The 23,175-nt window shown below is 41.5% G+C and overlaps 1 protein-coding gene across 1 annotated transcript; it reads right to left on the reverse strand.

Moving 5' to 3' along the window:
- Positions 1-5,956: 5,956 nt before the first annotated feature.
- LOC139313383 (myogenesis-regulating glycosidase-like) lies at positions 5,957-18,559 on the reverse strand. The gene is made up of 2 exons (XM_070938980.1): positions 18,523-18,559; positions 5,957-8,053 (listed from the first exon to the last, which is right to left on the reverse strand). Exon 2 carries the CDS (start codon positions 8,021-8,023, stop codon positions 5,957-5,959), a length of 2,067 nt encoding a protein of 688 aa, XP_070795081.1. The 5' UTR covers positions 8,024-8,053; positions 18,523-18,559.
- Positions 18,560-23,175: the final 4,616 nt, after the last annotated feature.

Here is a 23,175-nt window from a genome sequence, read left to right on the forward strand (position 1 = left end):
GCAACTTAGAGATTTGTGGACTTCCAACTCCCAGAATTCCCCAGCCAGTATGGCTGACTGAAGAATTCTGGGAGTTGAAGTCCACATGTCTTAAAGTTACCAAGTTTGGAGACCTCTGGTCTAGGAATAGAAAAGATTGAGGAAACCAAGAGCAGGATGAGGACAAGTGTGAAGGTGCTGAATTGGGAAGAGGACATTTTAGTTTAAATGAAATTTCTTGTGGGTCTAATCAGAGTTGGCCAAATAAAATATTCTATTCAATTCAAGTGGGGAAGGGGAGAGGGGAAGGTATGTACAGTTATGGATCGTGGAGAAAAAAAATGGAAAAAAGAATATATTTTCCTTCTTTGTCATACAATTAAAACCCCGTTGAGTCATTCATTCATGTTTTTACGGTGAATGGTGAAGACTTGTAATCTGTCCAGAGAACTTTTGTCTTATCAGGTGGATCAGAAGTTTAATAAATAATAATAATGTTAATACTGCCTGGACTGATTCCTTTTGGAACTGGGATAAAAATGAGGGGGGGGGAATTTGAAATAATGACTTTGGGCGAAGAAATAAACCTCTTCTCTTTAATATTAAACATCGGCAACTTCCCCATATCCTTGTTAGTCAGTTTGCATGGTGAATCTATCGTAGCTTGTCAATTGAATTTTCCCCAACTTATCCCTTTCTAGAAATTTGGACTCGCAAAATTAATTTAATAAAGTAGACCATAACCTACTACTAGATAAAGTAGAAAAATGTGGGTTAGACAGCATCGCCACCAGATGGATTCGTAACTGGCTGACCAACTGCACTCAACGCGTAGTCCTCAATGGAACTGCATCTACATGGAGGGAAATATGCAGTGGGGTACCCCAAAGCTCTGTTTTAGGCTCGGGACTCTTCAACATCTTCATCAATGACTTGGACGAGGGGATAGATGGGGAACTCATCAAATCTGCAGACGACACCAAGCTAGCAGGAATAGCCAACACTCCAGAAGATCGGCTCAAGATACAGATGGATCTCAACCAGGGGTGAAATCCAGCAGGTTCTGACAGGTTCTGGAGAACTGGTAGCGGAAATTTTGAGTAGTTTGGAGAACCGGCAAATACCACTTCTGGCTGGCCCCAGAGCTGGGTGGGAATGTGGATTTTGCAATATCCTCCCCTCAAGAATGGGGAGGGAATGGAGATTTTGCAGTATCCTTGCCCTGCCATGCCCAAGCCACGCCCATCAAGCCACACCCACAGAACCGGTAGTAAAAAAAAAATTGGATTTCACCACTGATCTCAACAGATTTAAACACTGGGCCCAAAACAAAATGAAATTCAGTATAGAGAAAAGTAAATTTTAACACTTAGGGAAGAAAAATCAAATATATAGGTACAGATTAGGTGAAACTTGACTCAATAGCAGTAACTGTGAGAGGGATCTTGGCCAGGGGTGAAATGTAAAATTTGTTACTACCGGTTCTGTGGGTGTGGCTTGGGGGGGTAATGCGACTGGCTGGGCGTGGCCAACTTTTTTTAAAAAAAAAACTTTTAAAAGCATTTTTTCTAATGCTTTGAAAAGCCTCTGCCGATCAGGCAACTCAGCTGGGATCGTCAGAGACTTTTCAAAGCATTTTTTTTACCACCTCTTAAGCCAAGAGGCTGCAGGAAAAAATGCTTTGAAAAGCCTCTGACGATCCCAGCTGAGCCGCGCGATCATCAGAGGCTTTTATTTTTTTTTACTTTTAAAAGCATTTTTTCATCGGAAAAGGTTGTAGAAAAAATGCTCTTAAAAGTATATATATAAAAAAAGCCTCTGATGATTGTGCGGCTCAGCTGGGCATGGTGGGGGTGGGGGCGCAGGGATTTTTGCTACCGGTTCTCCGAACCATGCACCACCATCGCTACCGGATCGGGCGATCCGGTCCGAACCGGGAGCATTTCACCCCTGATCGTGGCGTCCCAGTGGGCAATCACTTAAATAAGAGCCACCAGTGTGCAAGAGCAGCAAAAAAAAAAAAAAACCCAATGCAATCCTAGGCTGCATCAACAGAGGCATAGAATCAAGATCACACGAAATATTAATATTGCTTTTTAATGCTTTGGTAAGGCCTGTGATGTAAAAAAGATCTAGAAAGAGTGCATGTTGACCTCACATAAAGGCATTCTAGTGTAGCCTTGAATATTGTGTGAACAGCCTACGCATTATATTCCATTCTTCCCCAAAATTTTGCACATAACACACCCATTTTTGAAGACATTGTAAGACGTGGGCCCTGGTTGATAGTTCCTGCGAGAATAATCTCTCCGTTAAAATATTAGTTAATATTTTTAATACAATGTACATTTGGAAACCAGATTTCCAGATGGGAACACGATTCCTGGCTCTCTTCACATTTTTGTTTTGTGTTCAATCTGTTCTTTGAACCGCAAATGTAATTCTACATTCTCTTCTACCTTCTCGTGGAAAGTGAAAAATTCAGAGGTCTGGAACCAAAAATCCCTCTGTCTCTAGAAATATAAGCTACGTCCCAAAACCTTTCTTTGGCATGTTTCACATTTATTGCTATTTTTCTAAATTGCAGATCTGGTTTACATTCAAATGGATACGGTGATGGTGCATCGATAAAAATGAAAATCCCAATAAAACAATAAAGTGAAACAATCATACAAGCAACGGAAACTAGTAGTGCAATAATTATCCATTAAAGTAATATAATTGTTTTGAGCTGGTGGCTGAAATATTGTAAGATAATGGCTCAAACTTTGAGCATCATCAGAAAGTCTTCTTTTTCATCTATATGATGGCACCTCAATTGATATTATGTGATGAAACATGAAGCTCAGAGACCACCAAGGACCCCAAGGTCCTCTTCCTCCTCCTGATGATGCTACCTAGTTGGGTAATGAAACATCTGCGAGAATACAATGAAGCTCAGAGAGCATAAAGGACCTCACAGATCTCCTCCTCCTCCTCCTCCTCCCTTTCAGCACTGATGATGTTACCTAGTTGGGTCATGAAACATCCCCAAGACAAGAACCAAGCTCAGAGAGCAACAAGGACCCCACAGTTTAACCATGAGCTACAAATATTCACTTCTATTGATATCAATCTCTCTCTCTCTCTCTCCCTCTCTCTCATCTATATTTCATCTCTCTCTCATCTACCTATTGATCTCATCTCTCTCTCTCTATCCATCTATCATCTATGCTCTATCATCTTTCATCACTCTTTCTCTCATGTATCTATCTATATACCAATCTCATCTCTCTCTCCATCCATCACCTATCTATCTATCTATCTATCTATCTAATCTATCTATCTATCTATCTATCTATCTATCTATCTATCTATCTATCTATCTCTAATTTATCTAACAATCTTATCTATCTATCTATCTATCTATCTAATCTATCTATCTATCTATCTACCTATCTATCTATCTCAATCATCTATCTGTCATCTATCTATCTATCTATCTATCTATCTATCTATCTATCTATCTATCTATCTATCTATTCTCTCTCAATCATCTATCTATCTAATCTATCTATCTATCTATCTATCTATCTAATCTATCTATCTACCTACCTACCTACCTACCTATCTATCTATCTATCTATCTATCTCTAATTTATCTATCAATCTTATCTATCTATCTATCTATCTATCTATCTATCTATCTAATCTATCTACCTATCTATCTATCTCAATCATCTATCTGTCATCTATCTATCTATCTATCTAATCTATCTCAATCATCTATTTATCTATCTAATCTAATCTATCTCAATTATCTATCTATCTATCTATCTTATCTAATCTATCTATCTATCTATCTATCTATCTATCTATCTATCTTATCTATCTAATCTATCTATCTTATCTATCTTATCTATCTAATCTATCTACCTATCTAGCTATCATTCTCAATCACATATCTGTCATCTATCCATCTATTTATCTAATCTATCCCTATCTATCTATCTATCTATCTATCTATCTATCTATCTATCTATCTATCTATCTCTCAATCATCTATCTATCTCAATCATCTATCTATCTAATCTATCTATCTAATCTATTTATCTAATCTATCTCAATCATCTATTTATCTATCTAATCTAATCTATCTCAATCATCTATCTATCTATCTATCTATCTATCTATCTATCTATCTATCTATCTAATCTATTTTAATACCAGATCAACCACCAAGCAGTAAACAACAGCGTAATTCAGTGGTGGGTTGCTCCCGGTTCGGTCCGGTTCTATAGAACCGGTAGTAAAATCAGCGAGAGGCTCCGCCCACCCGCCACAATGTCATCATGGGTGACCTGGTGAGTTCTATTTACCTTTACTACCGGTTCGCAATGGGAGCGCTCGTGTACACTTGCTTCTGTGCATGCACAGATCAACCATGATGACATCGTGGCGGGTGGGTGGAGCCTCCTGCCGGTTTTACTACCGGTTCTATAGAACCGGACCGAACCGGGAGCAACCCACCACTGGAACCCACCCCTGCCGTAATCAAGGAATGCCTACCAACCCTCCCACCAACCCTCCCAGGGCAAGCCACTGGTACATACAGAGAGTGGAAACCCCTCTCCCTTTTAGCCTGAGGATGATACCTAGAGACCTAATGTCTCCCCGGGGGAAAAAAAAAATCCAAAATATTCCCAGAGAAGAAGTTGAGATGAAGGTCTCATGACATTCATTTGTCCTTCTCTCCTTGTTACCTGTTCCCTGATTAGTCACCCTGGTCTTGATTGTCCCATCTGCTGTGCGAAGATAACAATTCTTCTTCCCCATCATGGACAGCTGAGACAAACAGCTTGTAAGACATGAAGGCTCAGCAGAATGAAAAGGCACACCAGAAGGGCATCTGCCATGTGTTAAGAAAAATAATTGCCAGCAAAAAAAACCATTCTGCATCTAAAAATAAGCATTTTGAGTTCAGTCCATGTCATCTGAAGATTGAATGACATGCCCTCTTCCTATGCCATGATTCTAAGAGAATTTCAACCTATTTCGGTCTGGAGAAAGTCGGTAGAGATTCTCCGTCCTCCAGGTCCTGGTTGTCCCAGGTGCTTTTTGAGGAGGCAACTGGACTTTCTGGTTTTTTGGTTTGAAGATGTTTCGCTTCTCATCTAAGAAGCTTCTTCAGCTCTGACTGGATAGTGGGGACTCAGTTCCCTCCTGAGAAAAGCACCTTTGGGACAACCATGACCTGGATGATGGAGAATCTCTACAGACTTTGAGCCATGCAATTTGGGATAAAGACCCTTTGAATAGGGTGGGAGTAGGAATGGATTGTCAGAGGAAAAATTGCAGACTACAGGAACCATTTGCACCACTCAGGTGACCCTGAGGACACAGGAATGGAATGGAATAGAATAGAATAGAATAGAATAGAATAGAATAGAATAGAATAGAATAGAATAGAATAGAATAGAATAGAATAACAGAGTTGGAAGGGACCTTGGAGGTCTTCTAGTCCAACCCCCTGCCCAGGCAGGAGACCCTACACCACTTCAGACAAATGGTTATCCAACATCTTCTTAAAAATTTCCAGTATTGGGGCATTCACAACTTCTGCAGACAACTGTCAGGAAATTTCTCCTTAGTTCTAAATTGCTTCTCTCCTTGATTAGTTTCCACCCATTGCTTCTTGTTCTACACTCTTTGCTTTGAAGAATAGTTTGACTCCCTCTTCTTTGTGGCAACCCCTGAGATATTGGAACACTGCTATCATGTCTACTTGGAGGTAGACTCCAAGTGGCCTCAACGACTCTCTTAAAAGGATGCAAATGACCAGCTGTCTGCAAAGAGTATAAATCCTTCCATTCCCCACCATCCAGTCAGAGCTGAAGAAGCTTCTTGGATGAGAAGCAAAACGTCTTCAAAAGAAAAAACTAGAAAGTCCAGTTGCCTCCTCAAAAAGCACCTTTGGGACAGTTTGGCCTGGAGAGATTTAAGGATCCAAAAAGAAATAAGCCACTTCATCCAGATCCACAGGGTAGTCCGTGATCAAGGTGGGAGTCTTCTCAAACAGCTCTCCTTTGTAACTCCGCCATTTGCCCGCCGGGATGTAGATATCTCGTTCCTGTTTCCCCATCTCCAAGACGGGGGCCACCATCAAGGTGTCTCCAATGAGAAATTGGGAATCGATCTTGTGAGCAGACTTGTCCCCGGGAGAGATCCACCAGATCGGCCGTATGATGGGATCCCCGGTGTTGGTGATCTCCCCTGCCAGTTCCAGCAAGAGAGGGGCCACCAAGGACTCGTGAAGCTTGGTGAACTTCAGGGCGATTTCGATGACCTCCTTATTGTAGAGCCAAGGCGGGATGGAGAACTGCATGGACGGCATGAAGGTGGACAACTCCAGCCAACGGATGTAGAGTTCCCGGTCCGGGATTTCCAGAGCCCCATTGGTTTTATCTGGAATAAAATTTCCACCGATCATATCTGGTAGGATGAAACGGTATCCCAGAAGGCCAATGCTTAGAACTGTGGGAATTATGGATTTTAGCCCAAGCTCGTATCCCCAAATGGAATCCCGGTCAATAATACGAACGAAACACGGGATGTGTTGGGTCTGGTAACCCACACGAACTTCTGCAAATTCATAAAAAGGGCTGGCCATTTCTGCATAATACCTGGACCAGGTGCTGGGATCCAGAAGAGGTTGGAAGGTGGTGAACTCTTTGGGAAGGTAGCACGTCTCCCCGGCATCAAACTTGAAGGAGGATATGCCATATTTTAAGCCAAGTTCCTTTAAGTGGGTGTGAAACCAATCTCGGGCTGCAGGGTTGGTGAAATCCAAAATGGCGCCAATTCCATTCCACCACTTCACCATGGCAGGGGATCCCTCATTTCTTTGCATGACAAAAAATCCTTTCTCGATTCCTTCCTTAAAGTTTGGTGATTTCTCGTGCACAAACGGGTGGATCCAAACCGTAACATTAAACCCGTCCTTCTTAAGCTTTTCAAACATTTCTGCTGCGCGAGGAAACTTCAAGACATCGAAGTCAAAGTCACCGTAATTCTGCGTGTACATGTCGTCGATTTCAATATGGCTGGCTTTAAATCCGTGTTTCAGGATCATTTGGGCGAATTCCTGAACTTTCTTTTGATCGATCTCTTTTTTATAAAGGGCCCAGGTGGACCAGATTGGGAACCTAAACATCTGTTCTGAAGGGACTTTCAAAGGTTTCCTGAAATAATTCTGTGACACGTATTTATGGGTGGAAGTCATATCAGAAGCCATGCAAACATGGTAACATAACCTTGGAAAAGCTTGATTCTCTGGCAAAGAACCATATGGAGAATCTTTGTACTTGGCTTGGAAAACAAGAGATGGTTCTGTGGCATTGAAGCCAAGGTGGAAAGGAACCGAGTCATCGATCTTGACAGCTACTGCTTTGGAGGACAACCAATATCTCTCCAGGACACCTCCGAAGTTGTTCCGAAAAGAATAGACATCGCTGGTCACGTAAGGCATGGGTTCCTGGTATCCTGGCAACTTGATTGGCCAATGCTGGACGCTCATCTCATAGCCTCCATACCAGGAGGCATCTCCCCAGAACATTCTGTGGTCCACCACCGTGTCTGCTAGAAACTCTTCCCAGGTGATGGAGTAACAGCTCACAGACCTCTTTGGTTTAATCGCTGTGATGATGAAACGAATCTTTCTTTTATCTGTCCTGGAACAAGTCAACAGGTCTGTTTCCTGGAAGCAGGACTCCAGGTCAAGGACACCAGATTGAAAGATCAACCTGAAGATGACGTCTCCATCCCGGTTCTTGATGGTGAACCCATCCTTTCGTAGCTCCAACTTCTCAATCTTCATTCTGTCTGTCGTTTGGAAAAGAACGACATAGGAACACCCCAATGCTACCACTATTAGAAATAAACCCGTTGTGAGTAAGGGGCACGCCGCACGATGAAACGGTGAGGATGTTGGAGGCATCTGGCTAGGTTCCTGCTCCTTCTCCAGCCGTTCTCCTTTCCCTCGACGATGGAAGGGCTGATTCCTCATTTCAGTAGAACCGGTGGCTCAATCTGGATTCTGGGTTTGAGGGGAAAAGAAAAATGAAATTTTGACTTTGGGTTTTGATGATTAGATGAGTTTCTTGTTACAGGTATGGCCAGTCCACATTAAGCACCTAAAGCAGAGGTGTCAAACCAGTGATGAAATCCAATTTTTTTTACTACCGGTTCTGTGGACGTGGCTTGGTGGGCGTGGTAGGGGAAGGATATTGCAAAATCCCCATTCCCTCCCGACTCTAGGGGGAAGGATATTGCAAAATCTCCATTTCCATCCCACTCTGGGGCCAGCCAGAGGTGCTATTTGTCGGTTCTCTGAACTACTCAAGTTTTCCCCTACCGGTTCTCCAGAACCTGCTGGATTTCACCCCTGTGTCAAACTCAAGCTCAGGAGCCTGGATAGCTCTGCAGACTAAGCACTGTAATTTAACACCAGCTGTCTGCAATTAAAGTAAGTTCGAATCTCCCCAGGCTCAAGGTTGACTCAGCCTTCCATCCTTTCTAAGGTAGGTAAATTGAGGACCCAGTTTGTGGGGGCAATAAGCTGACTTTGTATAAATATACAAAAGTATGAAGGCTATTGCTTAGCGCCTTGTAAGCCGCCCTGAGTCTCCGGAGAAGGGCGGCATATAAATCAAATTAAAAAAAAAAAAAAGTAGTGGTTTTTGTTATGTGGGGTGAATGAGGACACAGAAGCCAGGTCGTGAGTAACAACAGCTCTTTACTTCATGGTGTGAATTCAGCAACTGACCCAGGGAAACAGCTCCCTTTATATACTTTACAGTCCTGGCAGTTAGCCAATCAGAATAGAGCAATTAAGATTCAAACTTTCCCGCCAAAACTATATACATTACAGGTTTCAAATCCCGTCGCTACCAGTTTGCTTGTGGGCGCTTGCTCGCTCATACGATGCTTCTGCGCATGTGCAGTGTCACTGCGTTATTTTATTTACCAGCTGAGCTCATTATTTCTGGACTGTCAGACTCTCCGTAGCTTGCCAACTTCTTATCAGTAAGCTACGTGTTTCCGTATCCACCCACATTCCTTCACACTCTTTCCTTTGTTCTCTTTCCAGCAAGGTCCGGCTGAGATAGTCGGCAAGAATAACTTTCAAAAATGTAGCAATTAACTTTTCTTAGTTAGTGAGGTGTTTTATTTTCTTTATAACAAATAAATGAGTTTTATTAGAAACCTTCCTTCGCGTTTCTTTTTCGGAATATTGCAAACAAGGATAAGCCTCGATTCATCTCCTCTAATTAAACCAGGGTGATTAGTCCCAGAGCCAAACATGGGATTAATAAATGCCCTGACATCTGGTAGCAGAGGATGGTTTGATTTATGGCTTTTTCCTTGTTTTGTTATTTCTGATAAGAGCGCATAGGCAATTAGTTTTTAGCTACTGAGGTACGCTAATTATATTGCTAAGATGCCGAAACAGAAGAAAAAAGGCGGGGCCTTTCACTGCTGCCACTACCGGTTTGCCCAAACCGGGGTAAACCGGTAGGAACCCACCACTGCCGCAGGCCAAATCTGGCCCATGTGGTGCTTAGATCTGGCCTGCGGGGCTGGCCTAGAAATAGCAAAGGACTGGCTCGTGGTGCCTCTGCCATCAAAAACGGGGCGCAGGGAGACCACACTCCGTTTTCGCTGGCAGAGGGCTATCAAAACAAGCTAAAAACAAAACAAAAGGAGAAATGTTTCCCCTTTTGCATTTGAGCATGCAAGAAGGGACAGGAAAGGGGAAAGGGAACGAGGAAAGACAAAGGAAAAGAAGGGAAGATTAGAAGAGAGGAAGGAAGGAAGAAGAAGGAAAGAGAGGAAGGAAGAAGAAAGGAGAGGGAAGAGGGAAGGAAAAAGAAGGAAGTGAAGTGAAGTGAAGTGAAGTGAAGTGAAGGAAGGAAGGAAGGAAGGAAGGAAGGAAGGAAGGAAGGAAGGAAGGAAGGAAGGAAGGAAGGTTATAATGAGAGTGAGGGAGTAAGTCAGGGAAGTCCTGCCTTAGCACTTGGCCACCACAGGTGACCCTGACACGAATCCTGTGTCATGCCCACCCTGGCCGCACCCACTCTGGCCCCTCCCACCCCCAGCCCTCCAAATTCAAACACAATCCTGATGCAGAGGTATCAAACAATGAAATCGAGTTTGACACCCCTGACCTAAAGGTAAAAAGTTGAGGCTATAATATTATTATTTTATTCTATAGGTAAGTCCTCGGCTTACAACCACAATTGAGCCCAAAATTTCTGTTGCTAAGCGAGACAGTTGCTAAGTGAGTTTTGCCCCATTTTATGACCGATTGTACCACTGTTGTTAAGTGAATCACTGCAGTTCCTGTTAGTAACACAGTTGTTAAGTGAATCCGGCTTCCCCGTTGACTTTGCTTGTCAGGAGGTCGGAAAAGGGGATCACGTGACCCCCCCCGGGACACGGCAACCATCATAAATACGAGTCAGTTGACAAGTGTCTGAATTTTTTTTTTTTTATTGCAAAAGTTTTACAATTAGATTTTCACCCCTTTTTTCACCCCCCCACCTCCCTCCCCAAACCCTCCCTAACCCTCCCCCCCCAGACTTCCCTATTATATACTCATAACTAGTAACACTAGCAAACAAGCTTAAACCCATCCCTCCCCCTGTATAATTTTTCCTCTTTATCTCTTTACATTAAAATATTTCTAATACATTAAAATATTTCTAATACATTATTTTCAAATAAAAGCTATTTGATACTTTCTAGTTTGGTATTTGTTCTGAACATATTCTATCCACCTTTTCCATTCCCATTCATAAGTCTCTTGTGAACAGTCTTTTAAATATGCTGAAATCTTCGCCATCTCAGCAAAACTAGCCATCTTCAAAGTCCATTCCTCGATAGTGGGTAAAGCTTCATTCTTCCAATATTTACCTATCAACAATCTTGCTGCTGTTATCATATACAATATCAGTTTTATCTCACCCCGTGTAAAACCCTTAACTATACCCAATAAAAACAACTGTGGAGAAAATTGAATTTTTTTCCTCAAAACATTCTGCATGACCCACCAAATTTTTATCCAAAAAGCCTTAACTTTCCTACAGGTCCACCAAACATGATAATACGTAGCATCCAAACATTCACATCTCCAACATTTTGGCTGAACATTAGGGTACATACATGACAACTTTTTGGGATCTAAATGCCATCTATAAAACATTTTATAAAAATTTTCTCTCAGGTTTTGCGACTGTGTAAATTTAACATTCTGAACCCAAATTTTTTCCCATGTTTCCAGCATCACTGGTTCTTCAAAATTCTGTGCCCACTTAATCATACAGTCTTTAACTAATTCAGTTTCTGAATCTCTTTCTAGCAAAACATTATAAAGCCTTTTGATATGCATTGGACCTTTCTCTCTTATATGTCTAACCAATTCTTCCTCATGCAACATAATACCAGTTTTTTGGTCCTCTTTCCATCTCAATTGTAATTGATTATATTGTAACCAAGTTAGATTAAGCCCTTCATCCAACAGTGTCTGTAATGTCTTCAGCTGCCATCTGCCCGCATCTGTAAAAAGGACCTCTTTGTATAAAACCCCCCCGAGTGACATTATATTTGTATTCCACAAAGTATGACCAAGATCCAGCCATAGCGGTATTTTGTAATCCCATTTAAGTCGGTGCTTCTTCCAAACTCTCATCAAAGAGTCTCTAAGTATATGACTTTTAAATACTTTATCAACTTTGTCATCGTAGAATAAGTAGGCATGCCATCCAAGTTCAAGGTCAAAACTTTCTGCTTTCAATATTCCAGTCTTTTTACTTCCAAACCAATCACTTGTTAAAGTTAAAGCTGCTGCATCATAATATAACTGTAGGTTTGGGAGTTTAAGACCTCCTCTTTCTGGAACATCTTGCATAATTTTCAATTTCACTCTCGGCTTCTTCTCGTTCCAGACAAACTTATTCACACCAGACTGCCAAACTTTCAGTTGTTTATCACTTTTAAGCACCGGAATCATTTGAAACAAAAACAGAAATCTTGGCAAAATGTTCATCTTAACTGCTGCTATTCTTCCAAGTAGAGACAGTTGCAGCTTTTTCCAAGTCTCCATGTCCTTCTGAACCTCTCGCCACAACACCTCATAATTATTTTGAAACAATTTCATGTTTGATTCTGCAACCTGAACTCCAAGATATTTTACCTTAGGTACAATTTCAAAACCTGCCCTCCTTTCAAGCTCATGTTTACGATCTTGTGTCATATTTTTAACTATCATTTTAGTCTTTTTTGAATTCAGTCTAAAACCTGAAACTCTACCATAGTCTTGTATAATGTCGTTCATCAGGATTGTTGATTCCATTGGTTGTGATAGGGTAACAACCAGATCATCTGCAAATGCCTTTATTCTATAATCCTCTTGCCTTATCATTATGCCTTTCAAAATTTTAGAGTCCCGTATTGTATTTAGCAAGACTTCCAATGTTAAAATAAATAAAAGTGGGGACAACGGACATCCCTGTCTTGTTCCTTTTTCAATTTTAAACTCTGTCGTCAGAGTTCCATTAATAATAATCTGTGCTTTTTGCTCTTGGTAAATTGCTGAAATCGCCTGTATAAATTGGTCCCCAAAGCCCATCTTTTTTAAAGTCTTTAGTAGAAAATTCCAATCCACTCTATCAAAGGCCTTCTCTGCATCCAAAAAAACCAGCACTGCAGGAATCTGTTTATTCTTATCAAGATATTCCAATAAGTCTATTACTTGCCTTACATTGTCCTTCATATATCTACCCTCAATAAATCCCGCTTGGTCCTCATGAATCACCTTTTGGATTACTGGCATCAACCTGTTGGCTAATACCTTCGCATAAATTTTATAGTCTGTATTCAAAAGAGATATTGGTCTATAATTCTCTGGTTTTTTAGGACCAACTTGTTCTTTTGGTATCAAAGATATATAAGCAGTTGTCCAAGATGGGGGTATTTTACCCCCTTGTTGAATATTGCAAAATAAATCTCTAAGTTGTCCCACCATTTCAGTTTGTAAAGTTTTATAATACACTGCAGTCAAACCATCCGTGCCAGGAGCTTTGGCTGTTTTTAGCTGTTTAATTGCTGCTGTTATCTCCTCCTCTGTTATAGGATAATTCATTCTTTCCTTTTGTTGATCGGTAATTTTTGTAACTCTCTTATCATTTAAATATTTTTCTATAAGTCCATTCTGCACCTCTTCTTTGGCATATAATTTAGTATAATAGTCCACAAAAGCTTCTTTAATTAATTTTTGTTGAAAGATTTCTTTCCCTCCAATATCAATACGATCGATAATCCGTGCACTTTGTTTTTTCCTCAATGTGTAAGCCAACCATCTGCCCGGTTTATTAGCGTTGCAAAATGTGTTATGCTTCGCGTATTGTAGGCTTGTTGCAACTTGTTCCGCCATGAGCATTTGAAATTGATCTTTCAAAAGTTTTATAGCACTTCGTATTCTTTCATCTGATGGGTTTTTAATAAGTAACTGTTCTTTATTCTTTATTTCCATTTCCAACTCAAATCTTTTCTTTTGTCGGAGCAGTCTATGTTTAGAATTCATATAGATAAGTACCCCTCTCATATAAGCTTTACTTGCGTCCCAAACAATTTCAATTGGGGTACCTTTATTCAAATTTATTTCAAAAAATTCTTTCAAATGCTTTTTAAGTTCTATTGTATTTTTTTCATATCTAAACAAGTTCTCATTTAATCTCCAAGAACGTCTCTCAACCTTATCCATCTCAATTTCTATCCATACAGGGCTATGGTCAGTCAAAGTTCTTGGAAAAATCTTTGTTCTTTTTGTCTTAACAAGTAGATCATTTGACAACAGAATAAAATCAATCCTAGAAAAGGATCTATGTCTATCAGAAAAGAAAGTGTAATCCAATTCATTTGGATTATGTATTCTCCAAACATCTTTTAATTCCATATCTTCTTTCATATCAAAAAAAGTCTGTGGTAGTCTAATTCTAGACTTTGCCAAGCTCTTTTTATCTAATTTAGAATCAATTACTCCATTCCAGTCTCCCATAATTAAAATAGATCTATAGTCCCATTGCAATATTTTAGTATGTAACATCTTATAAAAATAGTCCTGTTGTTGGTTGGGAGCATAAATTCCAATCAAAAGAATTTGTCCATTTGCTGTAAGCAATTCAATTGCTACAAACCTACCATCTTGATCTGCTTCTATAACTTTCGCTGTTAATTTTTTATTTACATAAATAACCACACCATTCTTTTTCTGCGAAGTTGAAGATATATAATGTGCTCCTAGTTTTGGATTTATCAAATATTTTTGATCTTGAGTTGTGATATGCGTTTCTTGTAAACATATTATATCATTATTAAATTGTTTCAAATATGTAAATAATTTCTTCCTTTTCTGTGCTGAATTCAACCCATTAACATTCCAAGATAGACATTTAAAGGTCATCAGCCTCTTTCTGTAGCGCAGAGCAAAATATTTGAAGTTCATCCGAGAGCTTCGATCTCGCTCCTCCCATAGCGCCACTCTCTTGTACGGTACTCTTAACTGCCTTCTTGTCTTGTCTTTCCTGTTGTTGTTGTTGCTTTTGTTTAAGTAGCTTGGATTGAGCTCTAGTTATACGTTGATCTTTAACTTCAGTCAACTGAATCAAATCCAAAATTGGAGAAGAATCCAACAAGGGCTCACTCAGAAAACCTCCTTCTGCACCTTGCACTATTTCTAATTCCTGCTTAGACTGTTCTTTCAATTGCCTCTCTTCACTCTCCTTAATCTCCAAAACTGTAGATGTACGTGGAGATGGTGTTCTTTCCTTAAGAATAGTACTATAAAAGTGTTGTGCCTTCTCCACGGTATTCAACCGATATCCTTCTCCCTTATATCTAAAAATTATCCCAGCTGGTGCGTCCCACCGGAAGGGTATCTGTAGGTTTTTCAATTCCTTAACAAGAAAACCAAATTCTTTTCTAACTTTCAACATTTTAGGAGGTAATTCTTTAAAAATTTCAAGTCGTGAACCCCCCACTTGTACAGAAGTATGAAAAGATTTTTGCAGGATATCATTTCTAATTTCTCTGTCAGTAAAGTATATGACCACATCTCTGGGCAGTTGTCTTTGTCTGACCACCCAAGAGTTCACTCTGTAAATTTTATCTATTTTATGAAATACCAAATCAGGATTAGCTTGTAAAATCTTAGCCAAGGCTTCAGAGCAAACTTGTCTCAAATCCTGTCTCTCCTCCTCTCGAATTCCCCGAAGCCGTATGGCAAATTCCATCGCCCGGAATTGTATCATAACAATCTCATCTTCAATTCTCTGCATTTTATTATCAACTTCATCAGTTTTATAATCATTGTCTTTCATCTTAACATTAACTTCTGATTTAAGTTCTTCAACTTTAAAATCAACTTTCCCAATAAATTCTGCCAGGCCAGACGCCACTTCTGATATTTTTTTGGTCACCTTATTTTGATTCTGTTTCACCATGTCTTTAACTTCATTAATTTCCTGCATAAATTCCTGATGTGATTTTTGAAGTTTATCATCTATCTCCTGTTGAGATTTTTGAAATTTATCATCCAAAGTTTTAGAAATAAATTCTTTTAAATCTCCCATATCAAAATCTTTTTTCTGAGTCTGTGTCTGTTGTGCAGGGGGAGGTTGCGTTTTATGTGTGGGAGATCCACCTCCTGTTGCCTTCACTTCCTGCTTCTTTGAGGCCATCCTGTCACGTAGGCTAGTTTTACTAAAAAGGGAAGTTCTTCTTCCTCTCCCACCTCCACAAAGACTTCTAAAAAAGTCCCCCAGATTTAATCAAATAAGAACCAAAGTAAAGCAAAGTCCAGTATTGAAAAAGGAGAAATTTCTCTCTTATTTCTCTTGTTGCAAGCGAAGCAACTTCGTATCAGTTTAGAAACTTTGTAACAAAGCAAGATGAGTTCTGCAATCCACACTCGCCCGCTCGTTAAGTCTGAGGCTAAGCGCCATGTTTTTACAGTTCACTTTCACTCATCCGCATTTTTTCACTCAGATTAGAAAGCCAAGAAAACTCTAATACTTGCGATTCCGAGTTTCAGGGTTCAAGTAACAATATGCTGCTTATTAAGGCTGGTTCCTTTTCTTTCAATTAAAAGTTTCCTGTAGCCGGCTTGTTCTGCAAAAGCAGACTTGTCCCACGCCGCCCGGAGTTCCAGCAGGTTGAATGGGAGCCGCTCCTGTTCCCTCCCCAGAAACTATTCCCTGGGGGGGCTGCAGGGGCTCAACCTGGACCCTGCGATCTCTCTTCAAAAATCCTAAAGATTTTTGAAGTTTTTGAGCCGCTTCTTCGTCGCGAAGCGGCTCTACAAGCGGCGGGGCTGGCGGAGCTTCAAAAGGCACCGCCGCCGCCGAAGACACGGAAACCGGAAGTTCACAAGTGTCTGAATTTTGATGACGTGACTGTGGGGACACAGCAGCAGTCGCAAGTGTGAACAATGATCACGAGTCACTTTTTCCACTGCCGTTGTAACTTCAAATGGTCACTAAACGAGTGGTCGTAATTCGAGGACTACCTGTATAAAACACCTACAAATAAAAAGTTGTTACAATTTTATTCTACTGCACTAAAAACAGTCGGAAGTCAATGCTTTTCTTTCCTTTTCCCCCCTTCTCTCTCTCTCTCTCTCTCTCTCTCTCTCTCTCTCTCTCCCCCTTGTCCTGTCCTCATTTTCCCCCTTTCATTTGTATTTTATACAGGTAGTCCTCCACTTACGACAGTTCACTTAGTGACCATTTGAAGTTACAATGGCACTGAAAAAGAGTGACCTAAGACCAGTTTTCACACTTACAACCGTTGCAGCATCCCCACGGTCACGTCATCAAAATTCAGACCCTTGGCAGCTGACTCGTATTTATGACGGCTGCTGTGTCCCGGGGGTCACATGATTCCCTTTTGCGACTTTCTGACCAGCCAAGTTGTAGTGGAATGGAAGGACTAAAAAACATTCCCAGGTCAGTCAGAGACAGCTTTATTGCGCAAGGTTCAGAGCCAGATTTGTACCTGAAGCTTTGAACAACCAAAGAACTCTGATACAATGGTTTTTATACATTTCTAAGACAAAGGATTCAGTGAGATCATACATTTTCCATATATGGTTAATCATGAGATCATACATCCGATTTTCCTTCTATGGTTACATACACTGAATAATAAGTTCATCTAATTACTTAAAGCATTAATCTTAGTTTACAAAATTATCTTAGCCACACAACTTTTCTTAAGTGCTCGGAGTTGCTAATGGGAGAGTTACTACTATCCTTGGGTAAATTCATTGGATTAAGTAACTCTTTGTAACATATAGGTCTTTGTGTCATTCACAGTCAGGTCACTCAGATGTTTTTCCATATAGCAGTCCTTTCCGTGACATCTAGGTCTCAGAAGATATATTACCACTTAAAGGGGTTTAACTGTTTGTTAATGTAATTTCCAACAAGCACTTTCCTCTCTTATAATAATGTGAATAGAGAAGGTCCCCCAGAGCCCATATATCTGACTCTGTATGATTCCTATTTTATTCACATTATTTCTTTTATCTACATTATTCTTTATTTGCTATTTACCTCAAAGTCAACGGGGAAAACCAGATTCGCTTAATGGTTCTGTGACTAATTTAAGAATTGCAGTGATTTGCTCAACAGATGTAGTGATGGGAAAAATTGCAAAACTCCATTTTTTGCGACAATTTCTCAAATTAAGAATTTTTTTCACCTAGCGACATAAATTTTGGGCTCAGTTGTGGCCGTAAATTGAGGACGAACTGTACTTCAATAAGTTTAATAAAATTATTATTTTTTTACAAACAGAATCGGGGTCTCAATTGTAGCTCTGAAGGGGAGGCTTTTGAGTACTTTATAAGGCCTTGGTAAGGCCACACTTGGAATCCTGCATCCAGTTTTTACGATGTAAAAAAGATGTTGAGACTCTAGAAAGAGTGCAAAGAAGAGCAATCAAGATGATTAGGGGACTGGAGGCTAAAACATATGAAGAACGGTTGCAGGAATTGGGTATGTCTAGTTTGATGAAAAGAAGGACCAGGGGAGACATGATAGCAGTCTTCCAATATCTCAGGGGCTGCCACAAAGAAGAGGGGGTCAAGCTATTCTCCAAAGCCCCTGAAGGCATGACAAGAAGCAACGGATGGAAACTAATCAAGGAGAGAAGCAATTTAGAACTAAGGAGAAATTTCCTGACAGTTAGAACAATTAATCAGTGGAACAACTTGCCACCGGAAGTTGTGAATGCTCCAACACTGGAAGTTTTTAAGAAGATGTTGGATAACCGTTTGTCTGAAGTGGTGTAGGGTTTCCTGCCTAAGCAGGGGGTTGGATTAGAAGACCTCCAAGGTCCCTTCCAACTCTGTTATTCTACTGAGTAGCCTTATGCGGAACCGCTTGGCTCCGTCTTCTACTGCGAGAATAGAAACAACCATACCAGAATACAGATGTTGTTTACCTTGGGCGACCTAATTTAGGAATCGTTTCTTGGAAGGGTGTTTTTGTTTTTGCAATTTTTCAGCCCTGCCTTCTCGGGCCAAAGCCAGCGTCCTCTCGCCTGCTGCTCCATCCAGCTCAGTTGATCAAGGATACTTATGCAATCCCGTTGCCCAGCCGGCGATGCGCCAGGATAGCCGGGGCATTGAAATAACTGGTGAGGGGAGGGAGAGAGGAAGGGCGAAGAAGACACTTTAGGGAGGGAGTCCTGGGAGCGGGTGGTCGAAGGCAGAAATGGCTTCAAATAATCAATTGCACGCAAAGCCACAGGGAGCAGAAGCCCATGGTGAGGTTGGGGAGGTCTCTGCTGGTGAAATCTGGCAGTGTTTCTCACGTTTAGCAAGTTTAGGGGAAGTGGACTTCAATTCCCAGAATTCCCCAGCCAGCTATGATGGATGATGTTACCCGGTTTGGTAATGAAATGTCTGCAAGAAAAAAGCCAAGCTCAGAGAGCCCCAAAGACCCAACAGTTCTCTTCCTCCTCCTCCTCCTCCTCCTCCCCCAACAATCAAGAAGTAAACAATATCCCAATCAAGGAACTATCAACTGAGACAAACACTCAAACAGCCTATTCAAGGCACCAACAATAACACTTGCACCAAAACTGACAGAATGAGCCATTAATATATAAACAGAGAGCATAACCCACTCCCTTCTAGCACTCACGATGTTTATTTATTTATTTATTTATTTATTGGTTTGATTTATATACCGCCCTTCTCCGGAGACTCAGGGCGGCTTACAATGCGTTAAGCAATAGCCTTCATACTTTTGTATATACCTGCTTAGTAGGGCTTCCACACACCCCCGGCGGTGTTCTTTTTTATACAAAGTCAGCTTATTGCCCCCACAATCCGGGTCCTCATTTTACCTACCTCGGAAGGATGGAAGGCTGAGTCAACCTTGAGCCTGGTGAGATTTGAACTTGCAGTAATTGCAGGCAGCTGGTGCTACTTACCAGCACTTTAGTCTGCTGCGCCACCATGGCTCTTCTAATGTTAATGTTACCTAGTTGGGTAACAAAACGTCTGCAAGCAATCAGCCAAGCTCAGAGAACACTAAGAACCTCACAGTCTTCTTCCTTCCCCCTACTTCCTCAAACCCACTCTAATCACGTACTGATGATGTTACCTAGTTAGGTAATAAAATGTCTGCAAGGAAACCAGTGGTTTCAAAAAAAATTTCTACCGGTTCTGTGGGTGTGGCTTGGTGGGCATGGCTTGGTGGGCGTGGCAGGGGAAGGATACTGCAAAATCTCCATTCCCTCCCGATCAGCTGGGACTTGGGAGGCAGAGAATAGATGGGGGCTGGGCCAGTCAGAATTTTTACTACCTGTTCTCCGAACTACTCAAAATTTCCGCTACCGGTTCTCCAGAACTGGTCAGAACCTGCTGAAACCCACCTCTGAAGCAAACCACCTAGCTCAGAGATCACTTAGGACTTCACAGTCTTCCTCTTCCTCCTCCTCTTCCTCTCTTCTCCACCAATCCCATTCCCTTCTAGCACGGGTGATGTTACCTAATTGGGTAATGAAACGACTCCAAAAAACCCACCAAGCTCGGTTAGTACCAAGGACGACAAAACACACACAATGAAAAATTGGCACCTTTTTCCCAGTTCTACCCCTCCCTGCCTCCCATAGCACCAATCTCTTTCTCTGATGGGACTCTCCCCCCTTGCTCTTCTTCTCATTCTGCCCCCCCAAAATACACTGCTCAAAAAAATAAAGGGCACACAAGCAGAAGACATCCGAGATCTGAATGAATGAAATAGCCTTATTAAATACTTTGTTCTTTACATACAGTAGTTTATACACTGCTCAAACAACTAAAGGGAACACAAAACTACTGTATGTAATTGTTCTGTCCCCGTCTCACACACGCACACAAACAGCCAGGGGTTAAATAAACTGGCAGACAACAAATTCTTTCGATAAGAGGATTGGCAGCAACCCAGTAGCTGCTTGCCAAGAACTTTACTCATAAACGAGATACACACAGTTCAAGAATTGTCAAGTCCAGTCTGTAATTAAATCCAAGCAGATAACGTTGTTTCCAAAGATGCAATGTGACTCGATAGTAGTTAGTTTTGTCCATCACAGAGTCTGAATGGCCACCTCACCCCCTTATATCCCCTGTGGGTGTGGTCCAGTGACTCAGTTTAATCTCTGGCATGCCTCCATTTCTGTTGCGTGCTCTTGTCTCTCCGATACTGGCGTGGATCCAGCCAAGACTTATCTCCTTCACTGTCCGACTGCGAGGAGATACCTGGCTCCTGGCCAATCTCTTCTCCTACGGGAAACACCTGAGGCATTGCCAGAGAGGAGGGTCCTGGAGAGGGAGGCCTGGCCAACTCCTCTCCTTCATGTTCGGAGCCTTCTCCCTCCGATAAGTCGGCCTCGGGGGTCGGAGCCACAACAGTAACGAACAAAGTATTTAATAAAGCTATTTCATTCATTCAGATCGCAGATGTCTTCTGCTTGTGTTCCCTTTATTTTTTTGAGCGGTGTATTTTGTTTTCTTAAATGATGCATTTTGCTTTTTAACATTTTTTTTTCTTAAAGTGCTGCCAGTTTGGGGACTGAAAGGAAACTCACTGGGTTTCTCTTTTGCAGTACAGTTTGTTCTTTTATAAACTGCCTCCCCCCCCCCCCGGCCAATTGCTTATGCACAAACGCACACACCGATGCGCTAACTCACTCACTCACTCACACACACACACACACACACACACACACTTTCTTTGGCAAGCGACAATGGTGCTTTTTAAGGGAAGCTTGAGGTGGATAATCTTCCTTTCTTGGCTGAAGGGTAAGTGTGTTATTCCGCTGTGGCTTCTTTAATTGATTTTCTATTAATTCTGCTTATCAATCCGATTAAGCGCAAATGAAATATTTTTCCCTTCAAGGAATCCCGCTCGGTTTTTATTTCTGCAGGGAAAACTTCTTGTGTCTTTTGTGGTGGGTTGGATTCCCTGGCAACGAAAGGACTTTGTAAGTCCCTGTGTGCAGTAAAAGGCTATTTGAATTAAGGGGAATCGAGGCAGGGAAAAGTTTTTAGGAAAAATCTCGCAAACGGCACATCCTAAATGTCTACGGAGATTCTCAGGCATCCATGGTTGTCCCAAAGGTGCATTTTCGAGAGGCAACTGGGCTTGTTTTTTTCCTTGAAAACGTTTCGCTTCTCGTCCAAGAAGCTTCTTCAGCTCACAGCACATCCTAAACAACCGTGTTGAAGGAGGACACAATTTGAAATCTAAATCAACCATGAAAACTTGACGGAGGTCACGTTCTCGAGCTGGCTTACCTTTCAAGGAAATTATGAGAATCAGATCCTTGTGATAAGAGTCCCAGTTCTCTAGGAGAAAGGTTAGGTTGGCTGTGGGACTCACTCATAATTGTCAAAAATAAGGAATAGGTTAACTAAATTAGGGGACTGGAGGATAAATCATAGAAGAAGAAGAAGAAGAAGAAGAAGAAGAAGAGGAAGAGGAAGAGGAAGAGGAAGAGGAAGAGGAAGAGGAAGAGGAAGAGGAAGAGGAAGAGGAAGAGGAAGAAGAGGAGGAGGAGGAGGAGGAGGAGGAGGAGGAGGAGGAGGAGGAGGAGGAGGAGGAGGAGGAGGAGGAGAATGAGAATGAGGAAAGAGAATAGAGGACAGGACAGGACAGGACAGGACAGGACAGGACAGGACACAATAGTAGCTTGGTAACTGACTCATGTTTAAGACAGTTGCAGTGTCCAAGGGGTCGTGATCCCCTTTTGCGACCTGACGAGTAGAGTTAATGGGCGTCAGTGGCATTACAAGTTCAAACAGTCACTAAATGAACTGTTGTAAATCAAGGACCACCTGTATTTGCATCGCACATAAAAAAAACAGCGGAACTTCTATTGTGCTTTCACAATAATCATTTGGAATTTTTTTCAATCTGTTAATCGTTAAGTGAATCACTGCAGTTGTTAAATTAGTAACACGGTTGTTAAGTGAATCTGGATTCTCCATTAACTTACTTTGTTTATTTAGTTAATGTATATATTCTCCCTTTATTATTTCTTCAAATAACTCTAGCTAATATTCCTTCTCCTTCCTATTTCCCCCACAACAACAACAGCCCTGTGAGGTAGGTTGGGCTGGGAGAGAGGGACTGGCCGTAAGCCACCCAGCCGGCTTTCCTGCCAAAGGCGGGACTAGAACTCACAGTCTCCTGGTGATTGGCCCAAAGTCACCCAGCCGGTTTTCATGGCCAAGGCAGGACTAGAACTCATCACCTCTTGCTTTCTAGACTTGTGCCTTAAACCATGAGACCAGAGGTGGGCTTCATATAATTTAACAACCGGTTCGCCCCAGCACCGAAAATATGAACGCACACACATCCGCGTGGCCTACTGGGCATGCACTTTGCTCGTGCACACGCTTGCACACATGTGCGCGGCTTAAAAAAACGCAGCTAAATAAGACAGGATAGCGCCAGGGCGGGTGGGCGGACCAAGCCTTGGTAGTACAGTGGTTTAAGGCACCCTGTTATTAAGCTGGTTATTAAGACCAGCTGCCTGCAATTACTGCAGGGTTCGAATCTCACCAGGCTCAAGGTCGACTCAGCCTTCCATCCTTTCTAAGGT

The sequence above is a fragment of the Pituophis catenifer genome, unplaced genomic scaffold (genome assembly GCF_029215685.1).
Source record: "Pituophis catenifer annectens isolate HBS135680 unplaced genomic scaffold, rPitCat1.0.hap2 SCAF_2, whole genome shotgun sequence".
NCBI lineage: Eukaryota > Metazoa > Chordata > Lepidosauria > Squamata > Colubridae > Pituophis > Pituophis catenifer.

Coding starts and splice junctions, on each gene's coding strand:
- LOC139313383 (XM_070938980.1), bottom strand. CDS start 8,023: ATGAGGAATCAGCCCTTCCATCGTCGAGGGAAAGGAGAACGGCTGGAG.